This window comes from Pogoniulus pusillus, chromosome 1 (genome assembly GCF_015220805.1).
Source record: "Pogoniulus pusillus isolate bPogPus1 chromosome 1, bPogPus1.pri, whole genome shotgun sequence".
NCBI lineage: Eukaryota > Metazoa > Chordata > Aves > Piciformes > Lybiidae > Pogoniulus > Pogoniulus pusillus.
Window position 1 is genome coordinate 18,641,104 of NC_087264.1, and position 26,081 is coordinate 18,667,184.

General features: G+C 50.5%; 1 protein-coding gene across 2 annotated transcripts in view; it reads right to left on the minus strand.

Annotated features, from left to right (window-relative positions):
* MDGA2 (MAM domain containing glycosylphosphatidylinositol anchor 2) overlaps nucleotides 1-26,081 on the minus strand; it is a 453,583-nt gene that overhangs the window by 115,157 nt on the left and 312,345 nt on the right. For both annotated transcript variants that reach the window (XM_064142804.1, XM_064142812.1), the window contains exon 8: nucleotides 5,623-5,916. In XM_064142804.1, the coding sequence (XP_063998874.1) occupies nucleotides 5,623-5,916 (294 nt within the window). The remainder of the gene's footprint in view (nucleotides 1-5,622; nucleotides 5,917-26,081) is intronic.

The following is a 26,081-nucleotide window of genomic DNA, read 5'->3' on the forward strand; positions in this document are numbered from 1 at the left end:
GAGTCCAGCAGTTGCTTTGCATTTATTACCCATTTGGAAGGACAGATACAGACTCCACCTCAAGCCCAAAGAGCATCACAACATCTGGCCAACTGCTCTGCCGAGAAGCTCACCATGAAATATCTGTGATGCTTTTAAGAGGCTTTGCAAGGACATGGAGAGAGAGAGAGAGAGAGATGCATTTGGAGAAGTGTTTATATTGCCAACAACATTTTATGTGGCACCAAAGTTTAAACTGGGTGTATAAAATGCCAGCCCAACACAGAGCGATGCCCTCTGCGAGAAATGACTCTGCCCTCCCTGCTACCATCACTGGAGAAGCTACACCATGGAAACATCTGATTATATTGTACCTGGTGGCACTTTTATTTCTCAAGCATGCTCTTCCAGCAGTAAAAGTGGTGCACTGAAATGATTCCTGGGTTGCATCCCATCTGCCAGCAGCAGCTTTTATTCACTTGTTGGGATTTGAATTTATAACAGAAGTACGGAATGGTCTCACTGCTTTTTTTTTTTCTCCTTCAATCATAGCATGCCTTTTATGTTAGAGTCATAGACTGCCTTGAGTTGGATAGAACCTTAAAGATCAGCTGGTTCCAACCCCCACTAGGTTCCCTTCACTGGTTCCAAAGCCTCATCCAGACTGCTATCAAATACCTCCAGATTGATATTAAATACATCCAGACTGGTATCAAATACCTCCAGACTGGTATTAAATACCACCAGACTGACATTAAATACCTCCAGACTGGTATTAAACAGAGAGGCTGAGGGAGCTGGGGGTGTGCAGCCTGCAGAAGAGGAGGCTCAGGGCAGAGCTCATTGCTGTCTACAGCTCCCTGAAGGGAAGTTGCAGACAGGTGGGGTTGGGCTCTTCTGCCAGGCAACCAGCAACAGAAGAAGAGGACACAGCCTGAAGTTGTGCCAGGGGAGGTCTAGGCTGGATGTTAGGAGGAAGTTGTTGTCAGAGAGAGTGATTGGCATTGGAATGGGCTGCCCAGGGAGGTGGTGGAGTCTCTGTGCCTGGAGGTGTTGAAGCCAAGCCTGGCTGGGACACTTAGTGCCATGGTCTGGTTGATTGGATAGGGCTGGGTGCTAGGTTGGGCTGTATGAGCTTGGAGGTCTTTTCCAACCTGGTTGATTCTATGATTCTATGATTCACTGCCCCTCATTCTATCACCACAATTAAACAATCCCTCCCAGCCTTCCTGTAGGTCTGTTTCAGATATTACAGACTCACAGCATCAGAATGTCAGGGGTTGGAAGGGACCTCCAAAGCTCATCCAGTTCAACCCCCCTGCCAGAGCAGGATCTCCTAGAGCAGATCACACAGGAACACATCCAGGCAGGTTTGGAAGATCTCCAGAGAGGGAGACTCCACAACCCCCCTGGGCAGCCTCTTCCAGTGCTCTGTCACCCTCACAGGGAAAAAAATCCTACTCATGCTTAAATGGAACTTCCTCTGCCTCAGCTCCACCCAGTGCCCCTTGTGCTGTCCCTGGGCATCACCCAGCAGAGCCTGGCTCCAGCCTCCTGCCACTCACCTGCACATCTTGATAACCACTGCTGAGGTCACCTCTCAGTCTCCTCCTCTGCCAGCAGCACAGCCCCAGCTCCCTCAGGCTCTCCTCCTAACAGAGCTGTTCCATTCCCTTCAGCATCTTTGTGGCTCTGTGCTGGACTCTCTCAAGCACTTCTATGTCCCTCTTGAACTGGGGGGCCCAGAACTGGACACAGTACTCCAGATGTGGCCTCAACAGGGCAGAGGGGCAGGGCAACCTCTCTCGACCTCCTAACCACAGCCCTTCTAATCCACCCCAGAATGGCATTGTCCCTCCTGGCCACAACTACAACTACATAATACAACTGTAAGGTCTCCCAGGAACCTTCTCTTCTGCAGGCTGAACACCCCCAAGTCTCAGCCTCTCCTCATAAGAGAGCTGCTCCAGCCCTCCAACAGTCTTTGCGATGAAGGGGAATGAACCCAGCCTGCAGTGTCCTCAGATGTATCTCCTTACACTCCCCTCTGGTACACCCAACCTGAAATCAGTGTCTTAGTCCAGAAAGAAAAGATTTTTTTTGGTGGGGGTGGGCAAATAACATGGTTTAGAAGCATCAAAGATAAATATTAGAAGACTCCTGGGAGATGCTGACCTTGATGACAATTGGATAACTGCTATGCCAGGCAGAGAAAGGATGGTGAAGTCAGTGTGAAGAGAGGTCCTTCCCTCCCACATGCAAAGGCAAAACCAACCCCTCCACAATCAAAGCATTACATAATCTCTGCTTAATCCACTCCCTCCCAAATTGGCACTTGCCAGCATCTGAAGGATGAGGAGTGGAAAGCAAAACACAAGCAGATGAAAGAAATAATCTCCTGTAAATATCTGTTCCACTCCTGCTGATTAGGAACCATTTTCACCTTGTGTCTCTCTCTTCTCTTTCAGAATGTGAAAAGCTGCACCTAATGCACTGCTAAAAAAAAATAAATCCATTTTCAAAGAGTTCTTCTTTGCCTTTCTCTCTTCCCCCTCCCCCCAGGAGAAATATTTCATACTGGTAGGAAAAGCAATCATCCACCAGCTGGTGGAATTTCAAAAGGACCTGTCCCACTGGGTCCAAAAGGGTCTCCTTTACATCCTAAGGAGCCTGCCCTTGCACAACCTGAAGCCACCTCCTCTTGTCCCATCACCTGTTACTTCAGAAAAGAGACCAACCACTACCTCACTCCAGCCTCCATTCAAGGAGAGCAAGAAAGACTCCTTTCAGCCTCCTCTTCTCTAAGCTGGAGGACCCCAGCTCCTTCAGCCTCTCCTCACAAGATATTCTCTTCCAGATCCTTTATCAGCTTTCTTGTCCTTCCCTGGGTGTGCTTCTCTAAGCTGGAGAGCCCCAGCTCCTTCAGCCACTCCTCACAAGACCTTCTCCTCCAGATCCTTTATCAGCTTTCTTGTCCTTCCCTGGGTGTGCTTCTCTAAGCTGGAGAGCCCCAGCTCCTTCAGCCACTCCTCACAAGATCTTCTCCTCCAAATCCTTTATCAGCTTTCTTGCCCTTCTCTGGCTGTGTTTCAACCCCTTTGGAGTGAGGGGTCTGAGGGCCACCAAGATGCTGAGAGGGCTGCAGCAGCTCTGCTATGAGGACAGGCTGAGAGAGTTGGGGCTCTGCAGCCTGGAGAAGAGAAGGCTTCCAGGAGACCTTGGAGTGGCCTTGCAGGATCTGAAGAGGGCTCCAAGAGGGCTGGGGAGGGACTATTGATAAGGTCTTGTCATGCCAGGGCGAGGAGGAATGGGTTTAAAGTGGCAGAGAAGAGACTGAAAGTTGATGTTAAGAAGAAGTTGTTTATAGGGAGGGTGGTGAGACACTGGCACAGGTTGCCCAGGGAGGTTGTGGAGCACAGAAGCACAAAATGGGATCAAAGATCCCATTTTGTGCTTCTGTGCTCCACAACTTCCCTGGAGGTGTTCAGGGCCAGGATGGATGAAGCTTTGAGGTTGCTCAAGGTGATCTTTGATCATCTTCTGTGCTTCACAACTGAGCTTTGAGGTCCCTTCCAACCTAAACCATTCTACACTTCTATGTCTCTATGATAACTGCTTCATTCAGAAGATGTTTTAAGCAGATGTTTTAAGACAAAGTCATTTTCTGCAGTCTCTGGAGCTGGAGCCAAGGACACCTCTGATCCTCATTTGCATGCAGCTGTTGCAGGTAGGTGAAATTAGTCCTCATGCATATGAACCCCCAACCAGAGGAATCATAGAATTGTTTCACCTGGAAAAGACCTCTAAAAGCATTGAATCCAACCCCACCACGGACATTAAACCATGTCCCAAAGTGCCAAGTCCACATGTTATTTGAACACCTCCAGGGATGCCCTCCCCGGGCAGCTTGTTCCAACACCTGACCACTGCTGCAGGAAAGAGATCATTCCTAATGTCCATCCTACAGCTCCCCTGACACAAGTTCAGCTCATTTTTTTTCTAGTTCTATCACCTGATACTATGTAGAAGAGTCATAGAATCATGGAATCAAGCAGGTTGGAAGAGACCTCCAAGCTCAGCCAGCACAACCTAGCACCCAGCCCTGGCCAATCAACCAGACCATGGCACTAAGTGCTTCATCCAGGCTTGGCTTCAACACCTCCAGGGATGGTGACTCCACCACCTCCCTGGGCAGCCCATTCCAATGCCAATCACTCTCTCTGACAACAACTTCCTCCTAACATACAACCTGAACCTGCCCTGGCACAACTTGAGGCTGTGTCCCCTTGTTCTGTTGCTGGGTGCCTGGCAGAAGAGACCAACCCCACCTGGCTACAGCCTCCCTTCAGGTAGTTTGAGACAGCAATGAGGTCCCCCCTGAGCCTCCTCCTGTGTCCTCCCCTCCTGAGTCCAACCCCCACCTCATGCCAGCCTCCTTTCAGGGAGTTGTAGGGAACAGTGAGGACTCAGAGTCCTCTCCTCCAGAATAAACAACTCCAGCTCCCTCAGCTTCTCCTCATAAAAAGGACCCAAGTAAGAAGGCTCCAACTCGCCTGCAGCCTTGACCCTTGGAAGGATCTTGATGTCATCAGTCCACATGACTGCTGGCTGGGCCAGAAGGATGCTTTGATAAAACAAATCTCTGCCAGCACATCAACAAATAGCTCTGATAAAATAACTGCAGATACCACAACATGTAATCAAGTGCATCAATGATTTGTTACACAACAGACCTTGGGAAAAACAAATCAGTTGATTATTACCAATAACTGGAGATGTGTCAGCATCTGATCCCTGGAGGCACCAAATGAGGTCACTTCTGCTGTGTGCTGTTAAAAGCAAATCTGCCATAAAATCTGGCAGCTGGAACCAGAAGTGATTACAGTCAGTGCTGTGAGTTCTCAGCTCAGCCTGCTCACTGAAGGTCAGGACTGGTTTGTGCAGCCAGAGGCTGCTTCTAGAAGAGAGAAGATGATGGAGAAAGTTCCTGCCACAGACTGGGCTGCACAAAGGCTCTGCCTCAGACTTGCTCCTTTGCACACCAAGGGCACTACCACAACTTGTGCCCTGCCTTGGAAGGCAGGAAAGCAGAGGTAGCACCAGCAGGGAGGAGAAAACAGGACAGGTGATTCTCAGCTGACCAAGAGGAGATCTTTAGGAGCAAGCTGAGGGATGCCCAGGGTCAAACATCATCTTCCCTGGCTGCTGTCCAAAGACAGCTCTGTCCCTCCTGCCTTCCATCACAACACCTGTCCTCCTGAACCCAGTTTCAGAACCCAGAATCCTTGAAAAGACCTCTAAGGTCATCAAGTCCAAGTGTCAACCTAAGAGCACCATGGCCATTAAACCATGTCCCAGAGTGCCACATCCACACATTTCTTGAACAGCTCCAGGGACAGTGACTCCACCACCCCCTTGGGCAACCTACTTCAACACCTATCCAAAGGAAGCAAGAGGAACACAATGACTGCTTCACACTTCTGTTGTGAGACTCCTGCTCGTTTTTACTGCCCTCCTCACATGAAAACAATGCAACTTCAGAACCAAAAGATGTGGTACTAAGAAGACAACATCCACAAGATTTCTTGATACATTTCTTGGCACCAGCAAACCCACAAGGAAAGGAAGTCAGGGTCTACTTACACTGTACAATGAGCTGGACCAAAGCTTCTCTGGGTTTGACGTTAAACCCGTTGTACTGGCTGGTCTGGCACCTGTAGGTCCCTGTCATCTCCCTGGACACGTTCACTATCCTCAGGATCCCATCATAGCTCTCTGTTTGCATCCCTCCATCTGGCATGGCCACCTCCTTGTCAGCTCGGGACCACAGAATGATGGGCTTGGGCTTCCCGGTCACCTGGCACTGCAGCTCAATTGTGTCCCCTTCCCGGGTGACCAGGGGTGACTTCTCTTGAGGAACAGTCAAATTGGGTGGGACTTCAAAAGAGGAAAACAGAAAAAAAGAGAGACAGTTCAACATCATCATTTTGGAGACATGGAAGCATGGAGTCACAGCATCATGAAATCATGGAAGCACTGAATGCTTTTCTTTGGAAGAGAGCATCAGCATCAGCATCATCAGCACCATCACATCTGACTGCTAGCACCCAGCACTGCCAGCTCACCACCAAGCCAGACATAGTGTCACACAGTCATGGAAGCATTGAATGGTTTTCTTTGAAGAGAGCCTCTTCTTCTTCTTCTCCTCCATCATCATCATCATCATCATCATCATCATCACCATCACATCTGACTGCTAGCACCCAGCACTGCCAGCTCACCACCAAGCCAGACATAGTGTCACACAGTCATGGAAGCATTGAATGGTTTTCTTTGAAGAGAGCCTCTTCTTCTTCTTCTCCTCCATCATCATCATCATCATCATCATCATCATCATCATCATCATCATCATCACATCTGACTGCTAGCAACCAGCACTGCCAGCTCACCACCAAGCCAGACATAGTATCACACAGTCATGGAATCATTGAATGGTTTTCTTTGAAGAGAGCCTCTTCTTCTTCTTCTTCTCCATCATCACATCATCATCATCATCATCATCATCATCATCATCATCATCATCATCATCATCACATCTGACTGCTAGCAACCACCACTGCCAGCTCACCACCATAGGATTGGACTTGATGATCTGTGAGGTCTCTTCCAACCCTGATGATACTGTGATTCTATGATTCTATGATTCTATGATTCTATGTGATCATCATCATCATCACATCTGACTGCTAGCACCCAGCACTGCCAGCTCACCACCAAGCCAGACATAGTATCACATAGTCATGGAAACACAGAATGGTTTTCTTTGGAAGAGAGCTTCTTCTTCACCATCAGCATCATCACATCTGACTGCTAGCAGCCCACACTGCCAGCTCACCACCAAGCCAGACATAGTATCACACAGTCATGGAAGCATTGAATGGTTTTCTTTGAAGAGAGCCTCTTCTTCTTCTTCTCCATCATCATCATCATCATCATCATCATCATCATCATCATCATCATCACATCTGACTGCTAGCAACCAGCATTGCCAGCTCACCACCAAGCCAGACATAGTATCACACAGTCATGGAAGCATTGAATGGTTTTCATTGAAGAGAGCTTCTTCATCATCATCATCTGATTGCTAGCACTCAGCATTGCCAGCTCACCTTGTGTGCTTCTGTGCTCCACAACCTCCCTGGGCAACCTGTGCCAGTGTCTCTTCATCCTCACTCCAAACAACTTCTTCCTAACATCCAGATTCAATCTCCCCTCTGCCAGTTCAAACCCATTGCTCCTCATCCTGTCACTACAAGACCTTGTCAATAGTCACTCCCCAGCCCTGCACAGCCCCCTTCAGATACAGGAAGGCAACTTCAAGGTCTCCTATCAGAGGCCCTAATAAGAGGGCTGCAGCAGCTCTGCTGTGAGCACAGACTGAAAGAGTTGGGGCTGTGCAGGCTGCAGAAGAGGAGGCTCCCAGGTGACCTTCTTGTGGCCTTCCAGGATCTGAAGGGAGCCTCCAAAAAGGCTGGGGAGGGACTTTTTAGGCTCTCAGGGAGTGACAGAACTGGGGGAATGGAGCAGAGCTGGAGGTGGGGAGATTCAGAGTGGCTGTGAGGAGGAAGTTGTTGAGCATGAGAGTGGTGAGAGGCTGGAATGGGTTGCCCAGGGAGGTGGTTGAGGCCCCATGGCTGGAGGTGTTTCAGGCCAGGCTAGATGAGGCTGTGTGCAGCCTGCTCTAGGGTAGTGTGTCCCTGCCCATGGCAGGGGGGTTGGAACTGGCTGCTCCTTGTGGACCCTTCCAGCCCTGACTGATTTTGTGATTCTATGGTTCTATTCTATGGTTCTCCTGGAAGCCTTCTCCTCCCCAGGCTGCAGAGCCCCAACTCTCTCAGCCTGTCCTCATAGCAGAGCTGCTGCAGCCTGTCCACTGCTACTGCATTTAGGAGACAAAGTCCTTAGCTGCTTGAACAGGAGAAGAGAAGACTTAAGGGCCCCAGCTATGACACTTCTTTGCATCACAATGCATCTCTGATGTGCCAGTAAGGGACACTGGTGTACATCAGTGTGTGCACACAGGACACAGTCAACACTTGGTCACTGCAATAAGTTATGATTTGCCTTCTTTACAAGGTTTTGGCACTAAATCCCCCAAGCAGGTCATTAAGAAATGTGTGGACATGGCACTTTAGGACACAGTTTAGTGGCCCTGGTGCTGTTGAGTTGTCTTGATGATCTCTGCTATGAGGAGAGACTGAGGGAGTTGGGGCTGTGCAGTCTGGAGAGGAGAAGGCTCCCAGGTGACCTTCTTGTGGTCTTGCAGTATCTTAAGGGGACTACAAGGAAGCTGGGGAGGGACTTTTTAGGCTGTCAGGGAGTGACAGGACTGAGGGGAATGGAACCAAGCTAGAAAGGGGTAGTTTCAGCCTCTATGTTAAGAGGTAGTTGTTTAGCATGAAGGTGGTGAGAACCTGGAAGGGGTTGCCCAGGGAGGTGGTGGAAGCCTCATCCCTGGAGGTGTTTAAGGCCAAGCTGGATGAGGCTGTGGCCAGCCTGATCCAGTGTGAGGTGTCCCTGGCCATGGCAGGGGGGTTGGAAGTAGATGACCCTTGTGGTCCCTTCTAACCCTGACTGATTCTATGACTCTATGACCTCAGAGGGCTTTTCAAACCAAAACAGTTGTATGATTGTGTGATGCTATGATCAGCTCTGTACTCCAGATCTGAAACCAAAAGCAGGTTTGCCTCTTTCTACCAAACTGGTATTTGTTTGTTCTAACAATTCCAAAAGGCATTGAGAGCAACTGCTTCCAGTAGGAGCTGGCCCCACGATGACCAAGATCACACCACTTTCCTCCCCACAGCCTTCCAAGAGTGAGTCTAATTGTCCCTCCAATTTATCACTGAGTCGTGGAATTACAGAATCACAGAACACTCTGGGTTGAAAGGGACCTTTAAAGGTCATCTCTGTCCAACTCCAGCCCTGCTGCAATCAGCAGGGACATCTACAACTACAGCAGGTGGCTGAGAGCCCCAGACAACCTGACCTGGGGTAGCAACCATCTTGAGCAAGGGTCTCACCATCCTCAACATCAAAAATTTCTTCCTTAGATTTGGTCCAAGCCTCATCATTTTAATTTAAACCATCACCCCTTGTCTTGTCATGACAGGCCCTGCTAAGAAGTCTGTTCCCATCATTCTTCCCATCCTGTTCCAGTGCTTTATCTGGGCCAGGGGATTGAGTCCTGCATCAGTCAGTTTGCAGATGACACCAAGCTGGGAGCAGGTGTGGAGCTGTAGGAGGGTAGGAGAGCCCTGCAGAGGGACCTTGCCAGGCTGCATGGGTGAGCAGAGGCCAATGGGATGAGATTGAACAAGGCCAAGTGCAGGGTTCTACACTTTGGTCACAACAACCCCAAGCAGCACTACAGGCTGGGGACAGAGTGGCTGAGAGCAGCCAGGAAGAAAGGGAGCTGGAGGTGCTGGTAGAGAGTAGCTGAAGATGAGGCAGCAGTGTGCCCAGGTGGGCAGCAGAGCCAATGGCATCCTGGTCTGGCTCAGGAGCAGTGTGGGCAGCAGGACAAGGGAGGTTCTTCTGCCCCTGTGCTCAGCACTGCTCAGGCCACACTGTGACTACTGGGTGTACACAGCAGGGAGAAGCTGATGGGGAGAGCTCCTGCCAAGGGCTGGGCTGCAGAAAGGCTTTCCCTGAGACATGCTCCTCTGCACACCAAGGGCACTGCCACAGCTTGTGTCATCATTTTGGGGAGCAGGAAGGCAGAAGTGGTACCTGCATGGAGGAGTGGCCAGGACAGGTGACCCTCAAATGCCCAGTGACACTGTTTAATGGAAATGGTGGTGTTGGGTAGATGGTTTGACTATTAGAGGTCTTTACCAACCAAACCAATTCTATGCTTCTATGATTCCCTCTCCCTCATTCCTACATCCCATGCTTTTGCTGTGAAATCAGCCATACTCTTGTTGGACTACAATCTGGCAGTTGCTTGTGGTGGGACACCTCCACCTCATCTTCTGAAAGCCAGCACACCAAATAGAATCATAGAACCAAGCAGGTTGGGAGAGACCTCCAAGCTCATCCAGTCCAACCTATCCCCCAGCCCTATCCAGTCAACCAGACCATGGCACTAAGTGCCTCATCCAGGCTTTTCCTGAACACCAAGAAATGCTCTATAAAAGCAGAGAGTAAACTGGGGCAAAGATGTTGCTCCAAAGAGGACAATGGCATTTAAAGAGAAGCTCTGACAGCACACTGTGCCCTGCCTGCAGGAAGGAGCTTCCTTCTGAAGATGTTTTCCAGCTCACCTGGCTCTTGGCTTCTCAGCTTAGTTCAAATGGTACAACAGATCTGTCTGGAGCAGTAAAACAACATTTGTGTTGTCTCTTGTCACTCGGGGCAGTAGAACTGCTCCCTGCTGTGAATGTGCTTTGATCAAAGCATGTTTCAGTTGGTAGGGATGCTCCAGGCACTCTGGTAGCTCTCCTCTTGCTCCCTGTCCCTCTGGCACCTCCAGCTACCCTGGAGAAGCACAGCCTTCTGCTGTCTCAGGGATTCACTGACCGTGAGAAGTGTGAGGTCGAGAGCAGGGTGTTACAGCCCTCCAACAAAACACCTGCTGTCAGGAGGGAGAAGGTCTGCTAGCTGCTGTGGAGGAGCCTAAAGCACTGTAGGCTTGAAGAATCACACACTCAATGGTCTGTGCAGCAAAGAACCTTAGAGATCAACTTGTTCTCCTCCCCCTCTGCTCTGCTCTGCCCTAGTGAGGACACATCTGCAATCCTGGATGCAGTTCAAGAGAGACAGGAAACTGCTGAAGAGATTCCAGTGGAGGCTCCAAAGATGCTGAGGGCCCTGGAGCATCTCTGTGAGGAGGAAAGGATGAGAGCCCTGGGGTTGTGCTGGGGCAATCCCAGGCACTGATACAGTCTGGGCAGTGACTGGCTTGAGAGCAGCCCTGAGGAGAGGGACTTGGGGGTGCTGGTGGATGAGAAGCTTAACAAGAGCCAGCAGTGTGCACTTGCAGCCCAGAAAGCCAAGCAGAGCCTGGGCTGCAGCAGCAGAAGGGTGGTAAGCAGGGCCAGGGAGGTGATTCTCCTCCTCTACTTCCATTTTGGTGAGACTCCACCTGGAGTAGTGTCCAGTTTTGGAACCCCTTTTACAAGAAGGATGTGAACATGCTGGAACATGTCCAGAGAAGAGCCACGAGGATGATCAGAGGGCTGGAGCACCTCTCCTATAGAGACAGATTGAGGGAGTTGGGGCTGTTGGGTCTGGAGAGGAGAAGGCTCCCAGGTGACCTTCTTGTGGCCTTGCAGTATTTTAAGGGAGCCTACAAGAAAGCTGGGGAAGGACTCTTTAGGATGTAAGGTAGTGATGGGATTACCGTGGAGGGATCCAGTGGAATGTGTTGCCAGAAGAGGTGGTGGAAGCTCTATCCCTGGAAGTTCTTAAGGCCAGGCTGGATGTGGCTATGTGCAACCTGATCTAGTGGAAAGTGCCCCTGCCCATGTTGCCATGGAACTAGAGGATCCTCGAGGTCCCTTCCAACCTTCACAATTCTATGATTCCTTCTCTGGAGTGACTCCAAAGCCACCTGGCCATTGTCACCCTGGGCAAGGTGCTGAGGGTGACCCTGCTTTTGGGTTGGATGATGTCCAGAGGACCCTTCCTAGCCCTGCCATGATGGGATTCTGTGTCCATGAGAGGAATGTCCTCAGAGATGTACGAATGTGACCAGGGTATGATGAAGACTTGCTCCCCATGCAGCCACATTGTGAGGGTGCAGGAATGCACTGACTCTGAGCTCCAGCTATGTGAGCCTGTCAAGAACAATATCCCAGAGCACAAGGCAGGGGACATTTACAGCAGGCTATGAATCATTATCAGGAAGAAACCAAGAATAGGTTGTCCAGGGGGTGGTGGAGTCATCAACCCTGGAGGAGTTCAAGAGCTGTGTGGATGTGGCACTTTGGGACATGGTTTAATGGCTGTGGTGCTCTTAGGTTGGTGATTTGATGGCTTTAGAGGTCTTTCCCAACTAAACCAATTCTATGATGCTGATTCTAATCAAGAACTCTGCATCTCATGCTCACACAGCTCCTGGAGGCATCTGAGAAGGAGGAGAGGGAATAGCAGAGGAGGACATGCACCTTTTGGACGAGAAAGAAGACGCACACCAAAAAGGTCCTGTGCAGCTGTGAGCATGTCATTGGCTCTCTCCCTAAGTCAGTTTTCCCTCTGAAAATCAGAGATAACAGCACTGCAGAACCTGCACTCTGCCAAGATAAGGGCCACAGAGCAAGCAGGCTGATAAGATAGGTTGGATCAGTGATACCTTCAACTGCCCTGTGACTGCTCTTCTCTCATGCCATATCTGCCACACAACTTGTAAGGTCATGTTGTGAGCCAGCTAAGAGATTATGATGGTTTGCTGCCTTGGCTAATGGTCTCATTACTGGAAACAGAGAAGGGAGAGAGGAGGGACAAGGAATCTGTCTGTAGATCCTACATAACAGAGATGCTGATTGCCTCCTGTCTGATTCGGGGGGGAGGGGGGTTGGACAAGATGACCTAGGAAGGACCCTTCCAACCCAATGCATTCTATAATTCTATTATTATTGTTAACTTAATTCTATGATCATTGTTAACTTAAGGTCAAGAGCAAGGTCCTGGACTTGGATTGGAGCAATGCCAGGTAATAATCCAGGCTGAGGGATGAAGGGCTGGAGAGCAGCCCTGAGGAGAAGGACGTGAGGGTGAGAAGCTGGACAGCAGCTGGCACTGAGCGCTTGCAGCCCAGAGCTGGCTCTGCCCTGGGCTGATCCCCAGCACTGCAGGCAGCAGGGGCAGGGAGGGGATTCTGCCCCTTTGCTCTGCTGAGACCTCACCTGCAGTGCTGGGGCCAGCTCTGAAGTCCTCAACAAAGCTAAGACAGGGACCTGTTGGAGTAGGGCCACAGGAGGCCACAGCAATGCTGGGAGGGCTGAAAGCTCTCTGTTGTGAGGACAGGCTGAGAGATCAGAGTTGTCTGACCTGGAGATAAGAAGCCTTCAGGGATGACCTGCTGGTGGCCCTTCAGTGCTTAAAGGGGACAATCAGAAAGATCATAGAATCACAGAATCAGTCAGGGTTGGAAGGGACCACAAGGAGCAGCCAGTTCCAACCTCCCTGCCATGGGCAGGGACACCCTACCCTAGAGCAGGCTGCACACAGCCTCAGCCAGCCTGGCCTTAAACACCTCCAGCCATGGGGCCTCAACCACCTTCCTGGGCAACCCATTCCAGCCTCTCACCACTCTCATGGTGAACAGCTTCCTCCCCAGAAGATGGGGAGAGACTTTTGAGCAGGGCCTGTTGTGACAGACCAAGGGAGGATGACCTGAGACTAAAGGAGGATTCAGACTGGAGAGAAGGAAGAACTTTTTCACAGTGAGGATGCTGAGACCCTGGCCCATGTTGCCCAGAGAGGCGGTGGAAGCACCATCCCTAAAAGCATTATAGGTCAGATTTCTGGGGGCTCTGAGTAACCTCCTGTAGTTGCAGATGTCCCAGCTGACTGCAGAGAGATTGGACCTCCAAAGGTCCCTTCCAATCCAAACCATGCTATGATCTTCTTTAGACAGGACCTTTGCTCAGGGAGAACTTTGGGTGGGCTTTCCCTTTTTCTCTACCCACTTATTTATGTGCACAAACTCTCAGGTACTTAATTATGTCTGAGGTGTCTACTCTGCTGTCAAATTTGGCTTAAATTAGCTATACAGGGTCAAAAAAACAGCAGGGTCTGTGGGGGACTGAGAAACACCAAGTGACAGGCACTGGCAGCTTGATCATGTGTGACTTGTGCTCATAAACAATAAAGCTGATTAAAGAAAAGCCACAAAAGAAACTCAAATCAATGCAATGTCCACAGGGAAATCAGGAAGCTGGGGAAGGATGGAGATAGCTGAGCCTGGGAATTGAGAAGAAAATAGTTGTTTGAAGAGTTTATTTTCTTACAACCCAAATCTATGGAGGTCCCAGGACCAGGAGGCTGAGCTTGCTGTGGAAGAAGCCCCAACAAGCCTGCAAGAGAGAGTGGATGGGAAGCTGCCAGGCAGAGAGGGATCTGGGGGTGCTGGTGGATAGTAGCTGAAGATGAGGCAGTAGTGTGCCCAGGTGGGCAGCAGAGCCAATGGCATCCTGGCCTGGCTCAGGAGCTGTGTGGCCAGCAGGACAAGGGAGGTTATTGTGCTCCTGTCCTCTGCACTGCTCAGGCCACAGCTTGAATGCTGTGTCCAGCTCTGGGCTCCTCAATTCAAGAGAGATGTTGAGGTGCTGGAAGGTGTTTGGAGAAGGGCAGCAAGGCTGAGGAGGGGCCTGGAGCACAGCCCTGTGAGGAGAGGCTGAGGGAGCCTGCAGAAGAGGATACTCAGGGCAGACCTCATTGCTGTCTGCAGCTACTTGAAAGGAGGCTGTAGCCAGGTGGGGTTGGTCTCTTCTGCCAGGCACCCAGCAACAGAACAAGGGGACACAGTCTCAAGTTGTGCCAGGGGAGGTCTAGGCTGGATGTTAGGAGGAAGTTGTTGTCAGAGAGAGTGATTGGCATTGGAATGGGCTGCCCAGGGAGGTGGTGGAGTCTCCATCCCTGGAGGTGTTGAAGCAGAGCCTGGATGGGGCACTTAGTGCCATGGTCCGGTTGAGTGGCATGGGCTGGGTGCTAGTTTGGGCTGGCTGAGTTTGGAGGTCTCTTCCAACTTGCTTGATTCTATGATTCTATGATTCTAGGATTCTATGACCATCAAGTCCAACGATTAACCCAGCACTGCCATGTCCCTCAGCACCACATCTTTGAAGCCCCTCCACAGATGGGGAATCTACCACTGCCCTTGGCAGCCTGTTCCAGGCCTTGCAACCCTAATGGGGAAGAAACTGTTCCTCATGTGGCAGAATCAGAGAATGCAGCTGGTTGGAAGGGACCCTTGAAGGTTATATCCTCTAACTCCCCTGCAGTGAACAGAGATACTTCCAACTAGAACAGGTAACTCAGGACTCCCATCAAGTTTGACTCTGAATGCCTCCAGCATGGGGCTTCAACCACACCTGTGGGTAACCTGTTCTGGTATTTCACCATTTGTCATGCCCAACCTAAACCTCCCCTGGAGGTGCAACTTGAGGCCACTTCCTTTTGTCTTACACCTTGCTGCTTGGGAAAAGAGACCAACCTCCACCTCATTTCAACCTCCTGCCAGACAGATGTGGAATAGAATCATAGATTCATAGAGTCAATCAGGTTGAATGAGACCTCCAAGCTCCTCCAGTCCAACCTAACACCCAGCCCTGGCCAATCAACCAGACCATGGCACTAAGTGCCTCATCCAGGCTTGGCTTCAACACCTCCAGGGACAGTGACTCCACCACCTCCCTGGGCAGCCCATTCCAATGCCAATCACTCTCTCTGACAACAACTTCCTCCTAACATCCAGCCTAGACCTCCCCTGGCACAACTTGAGGCTGTGGAGAGCAATAACAGAAGAAAGGATGTCTGGGCAAGGGTGGGCAAGCAAAAACAAATCATCAGAAGCAGGTGAACAAGGGGGCACAAGTTCCAGTGCATGAGAAAGGTGCAGGAGCAGAGCTGCATGAACATGGCTGTGCTACCAAAGGCGCGCCAGTGGGGCAAGCAGAAAGGGGAGCTGGCCAAGCAAGGAGAAACAAGCAAGGTGTTGCCAGCCATACCAAGCCAATTCTTGTGGGGTGCTGCTGGCCATGGTGGGGCATTGTCAGCTGTATCAGGGTGCTGCCAACTGTCCCATCCTCCCTCTCCCACCGGGTGCTGCTGCGGCACAAGCAGGGTCTTGAAGGGGCTCAGCCTTCCTGGATGAGGCATCAGCATGTCTCCTGCAGGACCATCTACAGAGTCTGCTGCAAAGAAAGGTCAATTCTTCTCCTGCATGTTCAGAATGATAAATTAGCTAAATCCTGTGTTGGCAACAACAAATATTACCTTACTCATGCAGCAAGTGGCTAAAAGAGTAAGTTACTACTCTTAATAGTTAAATCTGTTACCTAATGTGGAATGTATAGACTGGATGTTAGGAGGAAGTTGTTGGCAGAGAGAGTGATTGGCATTGGAATGGGCTGCCCAGGGAGCTGGTGGAGTCACCGTGCCTGGAGGTGTTGAAGCAAAGCCTGGATGAGGCACTTAGTGCCATGGTCTGGTTGCTTGGATAAGGCTGGGTGCTAGGTTGGACTGGATGAACTTGGAGGTCTCTTCCAACCTGGTTGATTCTAAGACCTTTAGATTGTCTTCTAAGACCTTTAGATTGGACTGAATGATCTTGGAGATCTCTTCCAACCTGGTTGATTCTAAGGCCTTTAGATTGTCTTCTAAGACCTTTAGGTTGGACTGGATGATCTTGGAGGTCTCTTCCAACCTGGTTGATTCTAAAGCCTTTAGATTGTCTTCTAAGACCTTTAGGTTGAGCTGGCTGAGCTTAGAGGTCTCTTCCAACCTGGTTGATTCTATGATTATGTGTAAGAACAAAGTGTGAGCTACACCAAAGTAGCACCAACTTTAGAACCATCACCCCAACACAAGAAGCATATAGAACTGCTGGAGCAGGTCCAGAGAAGGCCACAAAGAAGATCATAAGGTTGAAGCACCTCCTCTATGGGGACAGGCTGAAAGAGTTGGGGCTGTTCAGCCTGGAGAAGAGAAGACTTCCAGGGGAATCATAGAATAGAATCATAGAATCAGTCAGGGTTGGAAGGGAGCACAAGGAACATCTAGTTCCAACTCCACTGCCATGGACAGGGACACCCTACCCTAGAGCAGGCTGCCCACAGCCTGAAGGGTACCTACAGAAAAGATGAGGAGGGACATTTTATGTGGGCTTTGAGTTGGAAGAGAGGAGATGTGGACTGGAGCTGAGGAAGAAATTCTTTCCAGTGAGGGTGGTGAGACATTGGCACAGGTTGCTCAGGGAGATTGTGGAGCTCAGAAGGTGATCTTTGATCTTTGATCACCTTCTGTGCTTCTGTGCTCCACAACATCCCTAGAGGTGTTGAAGGCCAGGTTGGATGAGACCTTGAGTGACTTGTTCTAGTGGGAGGTGTCCCTGTCCATGGCAGTGGAGTTGGATGATCTTTAACGTCCCTTCCAAGCCAAACCATTCCATGATTTTATGATTGGCCTTCCAAACTGGCAGAGGCACACAAAAAAAACCCCACCCCAGGACTACTGTTGATACATGTCCTCTCTTGGCTCTTAAATAAAATGGCCTGAGACAACCTCTGTCACTTAAATTCATTGACTCACCAGAAGGTCAGATGGCAGAAGGTATCACTGTACTCCTGACCTCTATTTTTTCTGGTGTGTTAAACTGCTCCTCAGGCAGGTCTGTCTGAGGGTTACTAGAGGTAGGAAACAAGATGAGACCCTTCCAACTGTAAGGTCCTGCACCTGAGTTGGCACAATCCCAGGCACAGCTCCAGGCTGGGTGGGGAATGGCTGAGAGCAGCCCTGAGGAAAAGGATCTGGGGATCTGGGGTGATAAAAAGCTCAACAGGAGCCTGCAGTGTGAGTGCAGCCCAGACAGCAACCCTGTGCTGGGCTGCAGCAAGAGCAGTGTGGGCAGCAGGGCAAGGGAGGGCATTCTGCCCCTTGGCTCTGCTCTCCTCACACCCCACCTGCAGTCCTGGGTGCAGTTCTGGAGCCCTCAGCACAAGAAGGACATGGAAGTGTTGGAGCCAGTGCAGAGGAGGCCACTAAGATGCTCAGAGGGCTGCAGCAGCTCTGCTCTTAGGACAGGCTGAAAGAGCTGGGGCTCTGCAGCCTGGAGAAGAGAAGGCTTCCAGGAGAGCTTGCAGTGGCCTTCCAGGGTCTAAAGGGGGCTAGAGGAAGGCTGGGGAGGGACTTATGACAAGGTCTTGTCATGCCAGGACAAGGAGGAATGGGTTTAAAGTGACAGAGGAGAGATTGAAACTAGATGTTAGGAGGAAGTTCTTTACAGTGAGGGTGGTGAGACACTGGAATGGGTTGCCCAGGGAGGTTGTGGCTGCTTCCTCCCTGGAGGTGTTCAAGGTCAGGTTGGATGAGGCCTTGATCAGCCTGCTCTAGTGGGAGGTGTCCCTGCCTACAGCAGGGGCTTGGAGCTGGATGATCCTTGAGGTCCCTTCCAACTAGACCATTCTATGACTCTGTGATTCTGAGTGTTCCTGCAGCCACCTGGTTCAGTGGTGACCTGGCAGTGCTGGGTTAATGGGTTCTTCAAGAAAAGCCTGGATGAGGCACTTAGTGCCATGGTCTGGTTGACTGGATAGGGCTGGGTGCTAGGTTGGGCTGGATGATCTTGGAGGTCTCTTCCAACCTGCTTGATTCTATGATTCTATGATTCTATGATTCTATGATTCTGTTAAAGGTGTTTTCCAGCCAAAATGACTCTCTGATAATACTGTAAACCACCAACAGCCTCTGAAGAGACAAATTCTAAACCCAGAACGTTCACAGCCAGCAGCAAATTAGCCAAATTAGCTTTCAGTGATCTCACAGGAGTCATGCTGAGGAGCTCCATGAGCCATATGCAACATGAGATGATGAACTGACTCCACAGCCCTCCAGAGAAGAATAAGAGAGATGGAAGACAGGAGATTTAGATTGGATATCATAAAGATATAACAGTGAAGGTGGTGCTGAGATGCTGCATGAGGTTGCTCAGGTTGTGGATGCCTCTTCCTAGAAGGTTGGATTGGGCTAAGGATGACCTGGTCTAGTGGAAGGTGTTCCTGCCTGTGGCATGGGGTTGGGACTTCATAATCTTTAAGGTCCCTTCCAACTCAAACCATTCCATGGTTCCCTGTCCTCTGTGATCTGTGTTATATAGGAGTGCCTGCTCTGGCAGGGGGATTGGACTCGATGATTTCCTTGGGTCCCTTCCAACCCCTAACATCCTATCCCATCCTATTCTGTGATAAAACAGCAACCACAATACATGGCCACTAAAGGGGGTGTCTAAGTCACAGAATCATAGAATTGGTTCAGTTGGAGAAGAACTCTAAGATCGCTGAGTCCAATCATCAACCCAACACCACCATGGCCAGTAAACCTTGGCCCCAAGTGCCATGCCCAAATGTTTATTGGACACCTCCAGGGATGGCAACTCCACCACCTCCCTGGGCAGCCCATTCCAATGCCAATCACTCTCTCTGACAACAACTCCCTCCTAACATCCAGCCTAGACCTGTCCTGACACAACCTGAGGCTGTGTCCCCTTGTTCTGTTGCTGCTTGCCTGGCAGAAGAGCCCAACCCCAGCTGGCTACAGCCTCCCTTCAGGTAGCTGCAGACAGCAATGAGCTCTGCCCTGAGCCTCCTCTTCTGCAGGCTGCACACCCCCAGCTCCCTCAGCCTCTCCTCACAGGGCTGTGCTCCACGCCTCTCACCAGCTTTGTTGCCTGACAAGGAGAGGCTGAGGGACCTGGGGCTGCCCTTCTCTCAACACCTTCCAGCACCTCAGCATCTCTCTTGAATTGAGGAGCCCAGAACTGGACACAGCACTCAAGGTGTGGCCTGAGCAGTGCTGAGCACAGGGGTAGAAGAACTTCCCTTGTCCTGCTGGCCACACTGTTCCTGATCCAGGCCAGGAAGCCATTGTCTTCTGTGCTCCACAGCCTCCCTGGAGGTGTTCAAGGCCAGGTTGGATGAGGCCTTGAGTGACCTGTTCTAGTGGGAGTTGTCCCTGCCTATGGCAGGGGGTTGGAACTGGCTGAGCTTTGAGGTCCCTTCCAACCTAAACCATTGTATGCTTCCATGAACAATGAGAAGAGAGGGTTGGAGAGATTACAAGTACTTGACTTCCACTCTGCTGCACCATTCCCTTGTCTGTCTGCAGGGTATTTCTGTTCCTTCTGCTGTCTGGAGAACATTATTCTGCCTGGTGAGGGAAAAGGTAGAATCTGACTGCAGAATGCCCTGCAGGAGCTGTGCAATATCCCTGCAGTACCTGCAGTAACTTTGTTGATCTTAGAGCCAACTCTATCCCAAACCAGCAGACAGACACAGCATGATACTGATACACCAGGGGAAGTCCTGGCATTTGGAAAGACATGACTCTGTCTAGGCCTTCATCTTTCTAATTACCACAGCAATGATCTTGGAGGTCTCTTCCAACCTGGTTGATTCTATGATTCTATGACCTTCAAAAGCCCACTGAAACCATTTCAGTTTCCACTTCATTGGGTGAGGAACTCAGACAAAGAGGCAGAGGTTCTTTAAAAAGTAAAAAAAAATAAGGTTGATCCCAAATTCGAGGTTTTCTTCCACTTTTCTGATTTCCTTCAGTGTTATGAAGTCACAGAATGTGACTTTGGAAGGGACCTCTGGAGATCATCCAGTCCGACCCCCTAACTAAAGCAGGATCACCCACAGCAGCTTGCCCAGGATCACCATGTCCAGCTGGCTTTGGAATCTCTCCACAGAAGGAGATCTTCCAGTCCAATCCCTCTGCTCAAGCAGGGTCACCCATAGCAGCTTGCCCAAGATCACAGTGTTCAGGTGGGTCTGGAATCTTTCCAAAGAAGGAGACTCCACAACCTCTCTGGGGAGCTGCTGCAGGGCTCCAGCACCCTCACCCCAAACAGGTTTCTCCTCACCTTCAGATGGAACCTCCTGGGCTGTAGTTTGTGCCTGTTACCCCTTGTCCTGTCACTGGCCAGCACTGGCAAGAGTCTGGTCCCATCCTGTTGGCCTTCACAGGTCACAGAATCATAGAAAGATTCAGGTTGAAAAAGACCCTTGGGATCACCAAGTCCAACCAATAACCCTACTCCACAAGGTTCACCCTAAACCATATCCCCAAGCACCACATTCAAAACACCTTTGAACACATCCAGGGCTGGTGACTCAGCCACCTCCCTGGGCAGCTCATTCCAGTGCCTGACCTCTTTTGCTGGGAAAAAATTCTTCTTAATGTCCAGTCTAATCCCACCCTGGTGCAGCTTGAGGCCATTCCTTCTTGTTTGGTCATTATTTACCTGTCCATTAGCTCTTGTTGAGCATTAAGAAGATGCCTTCTGGGTCTGCTCTTTTCCAGGTTCAACAGCTTCCAGTTTGTGCCTGTTGTCCCTTGTGCTGTCACTGGGCACAGGTAGCAAGTTTGGAATCCCAACGTGTGTCCATGTGTGGCCAGCCCCTTAAGCACATGGCTTTACTTACTAGCTCTTATCTAACCCACAGCTCAGTCCTGTCTCACCTGCCTGTCTCCATGTACACAATATCCTTCATCAACTCCTGTAAGTGGTCAAACCATCCAGACTGATGTCTGAAGCAGACAGACTGGACAGACTGGGAGCTGGGCACAGAGGAACCAGATGGAGTTCAACAAGGACAAGGGCAGAGTCCTGCACCTGGGCAACAATAACAAACTGCACCAGTCCAGGCTGGGAGGTGATCTGCTGGAGAGCAGCCCTGTGGAGAGGGACCTGGGGGTCCTGGTGGGTAACAACTTATCCATGGCACAGCACTGTGCCCTTGTGGCCAAGAAGGCCAATGGGATCCTGGGCTGTATTAGGAAGAGTGTGTCCAGCAGATCAAGGGAGGTTCTCCTCTGCCTCTACTCTGCCCTGCTGGGACCTCATCCTGAGACTGCCTTCAGTTTTTGTCTCTCCAGTTGAAGAGGGACAGGCATCTGCTGGAGGAGAGCTATGAAGATGATGAGGGGACTGAAGGACATGTCTTATGGAGAGAGGCTGAGGGACCTGGGGCTGCTTATTCTGGAGAAGAGAAGACTGAGAGGGGATGTGATAAATGTTTGCAAGTATCTGAGGACTGCCAGGAGTGGGGCACAGGCTCTGCTCACTGCTCCCTGGGATAGGACAAGCAGCAATGGATGGAAGCTGCAGCTAAAGAGGTTCTGCCTCAACACAAGGGGGAACTTCTTGCCTGTGAGGGTCCCAGAGCACTGGCACAGGCTGCCCAGAGAAGTTGTGGAGTCTCCTTGTGTGGAGCCTTTCCAGGCCTGTCTGGATGTGTTCCTGTGTGCCCTGAGCTAGATTGTGTGGTCCTGCTCTAGCAAAGGGGCTGGACTCAATGATCTGCTTGGGTCCCTTCCAACCTCTGACATCCTGTGAGCCTGTGAGCCTGTAACCCAGAGCTCAGCCCTGTCTCACCTGCCTGTCTCCAAGTACATAATATTCTTCATCAAATCCTGTAAGTGGTCAAACCACCCAGACTGATGTCTGAAGCACACTGGTGCTCAGGTGGGATCTGTGGTTCCAGCATCATACTGAATCATCAAATCATAGAATGCCTTGGGTTGGAAGGGCCCTTTAAAGTTCATCTTGTCCAACCCCTTGCAGTCAGTAAGGACATGTTCAAGTAGAACAGGCTGCTCAGAGCCCTATCAAGCCTGACCCTGAATGCCTCCAGGCGTGAGGTCTCCACCACCTCCCCAGGTAACCTGCTCCAGCATTTCACCACCCTCACAGTAAAGAACTTCTTCCTAATGTCCAATCTAAATCTACCTTGCTCTACCTTCTTCCTAATGTCCCATCTAAATCTACCTTGCTCTACCTTCTTCCTAATTTCCCATCTAAATCTACCTTGCTCTACCTTCTTCCTAATGTCCAATCTAAATCTACCTTGCTTTCAGACCACTGCCCCTTGTCCTGTCATCACATAGCCTGGGAAACAGCCACTCCACAGATGTCTTAAAGGCTCCCTTCAGGTACTGCAAGGCCCACAGAAGGCCTCCCTGGGGTCTTCTCTTCTCCAAGCTGCACAATCTCAGTTTCCCCAGCCACTCTTTGTATGCCCCATCCTTCTGATCCTTTTGTGAGCTTCTCTGCAACTGTTCCATGTCCTTCTTGTATTCAGGGCCAGGTGTTGGGCAGGCTCCTGTGTTACAATTTCCCTGGAGCTGTTTAAAGCCAGGCTGCATGAGGTCTTCAGCAACCAGGTCTAGTGGAAGGTTTCCCTGCCTATGGCAGGGGGATTAGAACTGGATGATCAGTGGATCATAGAATGGTTTGGGTTGGAAGGGACCTCAAAGCTCAGCCAGTTCCAACTCTCTGCTATAGGCAGGGACACTTCCCACTAGAACAGGTTGCTCAAGGTGATCTTTGATCAGCTTCTGTGCTCCACAACCTCCCTGGGCAACCTGTGCCAGTGTCTCACCACCCTCACTGCAAAGGACATCTTTGGAGGTCACTCAAGGCACCTCCAGAGAGGTTGCAGAGCACAGAAGCACAGAATGTGATCAAAGATAGCCTTGAGTGACCTGTTCTAGTGGGAGGTGTCCCTGCCTATAGCAGGGGGTTGCAACTGGCTGAGCTTTGAGGTCCCTTCCAACCCAAACCAAACCATTTGATGAGCCTCTGTTCTAATCCCCCTGTGATCTTTGATGCCATTCTGTGCTTCTGTGCTCCACAACCTCCCTGGGCAACCTGTGCCAGTGTCTCACCACCCTCACTGCAAACAACTTCTTCCTAACACCCACCTCCAATCTCCCCTCTGCCACTTTAAACCCATTCCTCCTTGTCCTGGCATGAAAAGACCTTGTCATAAGTCCCTCCCCAGCCCTCCTGGAGCCTCTTTCAGATCCTGGAAAGCCACTGCAAGGTCTCCTGAAAATCTTCTCTTCTCCAGGCTGCAGAGCCCCAACTCTCTCAGCCTGTGCTCATGGCAGAGCTGCTGCAGCCCTCTGAGCATCTTGGTGGCCTTCTCTGGACTGGCTCAAATACTTCCATGTCCTTCTTGTGTTGGGGGCTGCAGAACTGCACACAGGACTGCAAGACCTTTAAGATCCCTTCCAACCCAAACCATTTGATGATTATCTAATTGACAATTGATCATGAAGCAGTAATCAAGAAGGATTGTTTAGATGTGATATGGAATCATAGAATCATAGAATCAAGCAGGTTGGAAGAGACCTCCAAGCTCATCCAGTCCATCCTATCCCCCAGCCCTATCCAAGCAACCAGACCATGGCACTAAGTGCCTCATCCAGGCTTTGCTTGAACACCTCCAGGAATGGTGACCAAGAATTGTAGAATCATAGAAGACATCAAACTGGAAGGGATCCTCACTCTGTCCAACCCCCCTGCAGTGGGCAGGGACATCTAATTGCAGAACATACCTGACAGTGTAAAACCTGGGAGGAAGAGAGCTGTGGCTGTACTGTTTGAGGCAGAAGTGTGCATTTTATCTGTCAGCAAAAGCAGAAAGCATCAATTTGAACCTGTCTGGTTACAAAAAGGGGTCAGTAGATGCCTATTCAACATCTTCCTTCCACGCTCAGAAAGCTGTTTTCCAGCGTGCTCTTTGTTGTCTTGCTTCTAAACCCTCCATCCCCAGTGGGCAACAAGCAGGATCTGAGAAACACAGCAACCCTTCTTAGAACAGCCAGGATGGAGAGCAGATACAAAACCCACACCACTTCCCTCTGTATTTTAACATAAAATGGGTTCTGAGAACAAAAATGCCTCTTTTTCTCATCCTTCTCCCAAGATATCAAGCAGCAATAACTCCTTTTTTTCTTTTTCTGGTTGCAACTCCTTTTGGGGTTTATTTTTGGGGAGGGCAAGAAAATGAATCTGCATCCTGCTGTGTTCTAGATCATTTTACTTACATGGGTTAATAGTGAAGTCAACTATTGGCAGGGAAATCTAAAGTATCTGTTAACTGCACATCAGCTCTTGGCAACTGGAGAAGAGGAGGTTGAGGGGAGGCTTCACTGCTCTCTACAGTTCCCTGAAAGGAGGCAGGATTGAGAGCTGATCTCTTCTTCTAAGTATCAGGAGGTAGAATGGCCTGAAATTGGGCCAGGGCATGGTCAGGTTGGGGCAGAGGATGTTCAGGTTGTGTCAGGCGATGTTCAGGTTGGGCCAGAGGATGTTCAGGTTGTGCCAGGAGATGTTCAAGTTGGGCCAGGGAATGCTCAATTGTGCCAGTGGATATTCAAGTTGGGCCAGTGGATGTTCAGGTTGTGCCAGGGAATGTTCAAATTGGGCCAGGGGATGCTCAATTGTGCCAGTGGATATTCAAGTTGGGCCAGTGGATGTTCAGGTTGTGTCAGGGGATGTTCAATTGCACCAGTGGATGTGCAGGTTGGGCCAGGGGATGTTCAGATTGGGCCAGGGGATGTTCAGGTTGTGCCAGGGGATGTTCAGATTGTGCCAGGGGATGTTCAGGTTGGGCCAGGGGATGTTCAGGTTGGGCCAGGGGATGCTCAGATTGGGCCAGGGGATGTTCAGGTTGGGCCAGGGGATGTTCAGGTTGTGCCAGGGGATGCTCAGATTGGGCCAGGGGATGTTCAGGTTGGGCCAGGGAATGTTCAGGTTGTGCCAGGGGATGTTCAGGTTGGGCCAGCAATGTTCAGGTTGTGCCAGGGGATGTTCAGGTTGGGCCAGGGGATGCTCAGATTGTGCCAGGGGATGCTCAGATTGGGCCAGGGGATGTTCAGGTTGGGCCAGGGGATGCTCAGATTGTGCCAGGGGATGCTCAGATTGGGCCAGAGGATGTTCAGGTTGGGCCAGGGGATGTTCAGGTTGGGCCAGGGGATGCTCAGATTGTGCCAGGGGATGTTCAGGTTGGGCCAGGGGATGTTCAGGTTGGGCCAGCAATGTTCAGGTTGGATATCAGAACAAATTTCTTTGTTGGAAGCAACAAGTGGCCAGGCTGCCCAGGGAGGTGGTGGAGCTGCCATCCCTGCAGGGCCTGAAAAGATGTGTAGATGCCATTTGAGGGGCATGGTTTAGTGGTGAACTAGCAGTGCTGGGTCAACGGTTGGACTTGATTTTGAAGGCCTACTTCCAACAAAAACAAGTCATAAAATGGTTTAGGTTGGAAGGGATCTCAAAGCTCAGGCAGTTCCAATCCCCCTGTGCCACAGGCAGGGACACCTCCCACTAGAACAGGTCGCTCAAGGCCCCATCCAACCTGTCCTCAAACACCTCCAGGGAGGGAGCAGCCACAGCCTCCATGAGAGAGAAACTTTTCAATCCTTGCTCTGGAAACACACATAATAGAGACCTTCAACCTGTTGCCTGTTGGCAAAAGCAAGCTGGACCAACAGTCTCTCTTTAAGAAAAGAGAGCAGCCCCTCAGGAT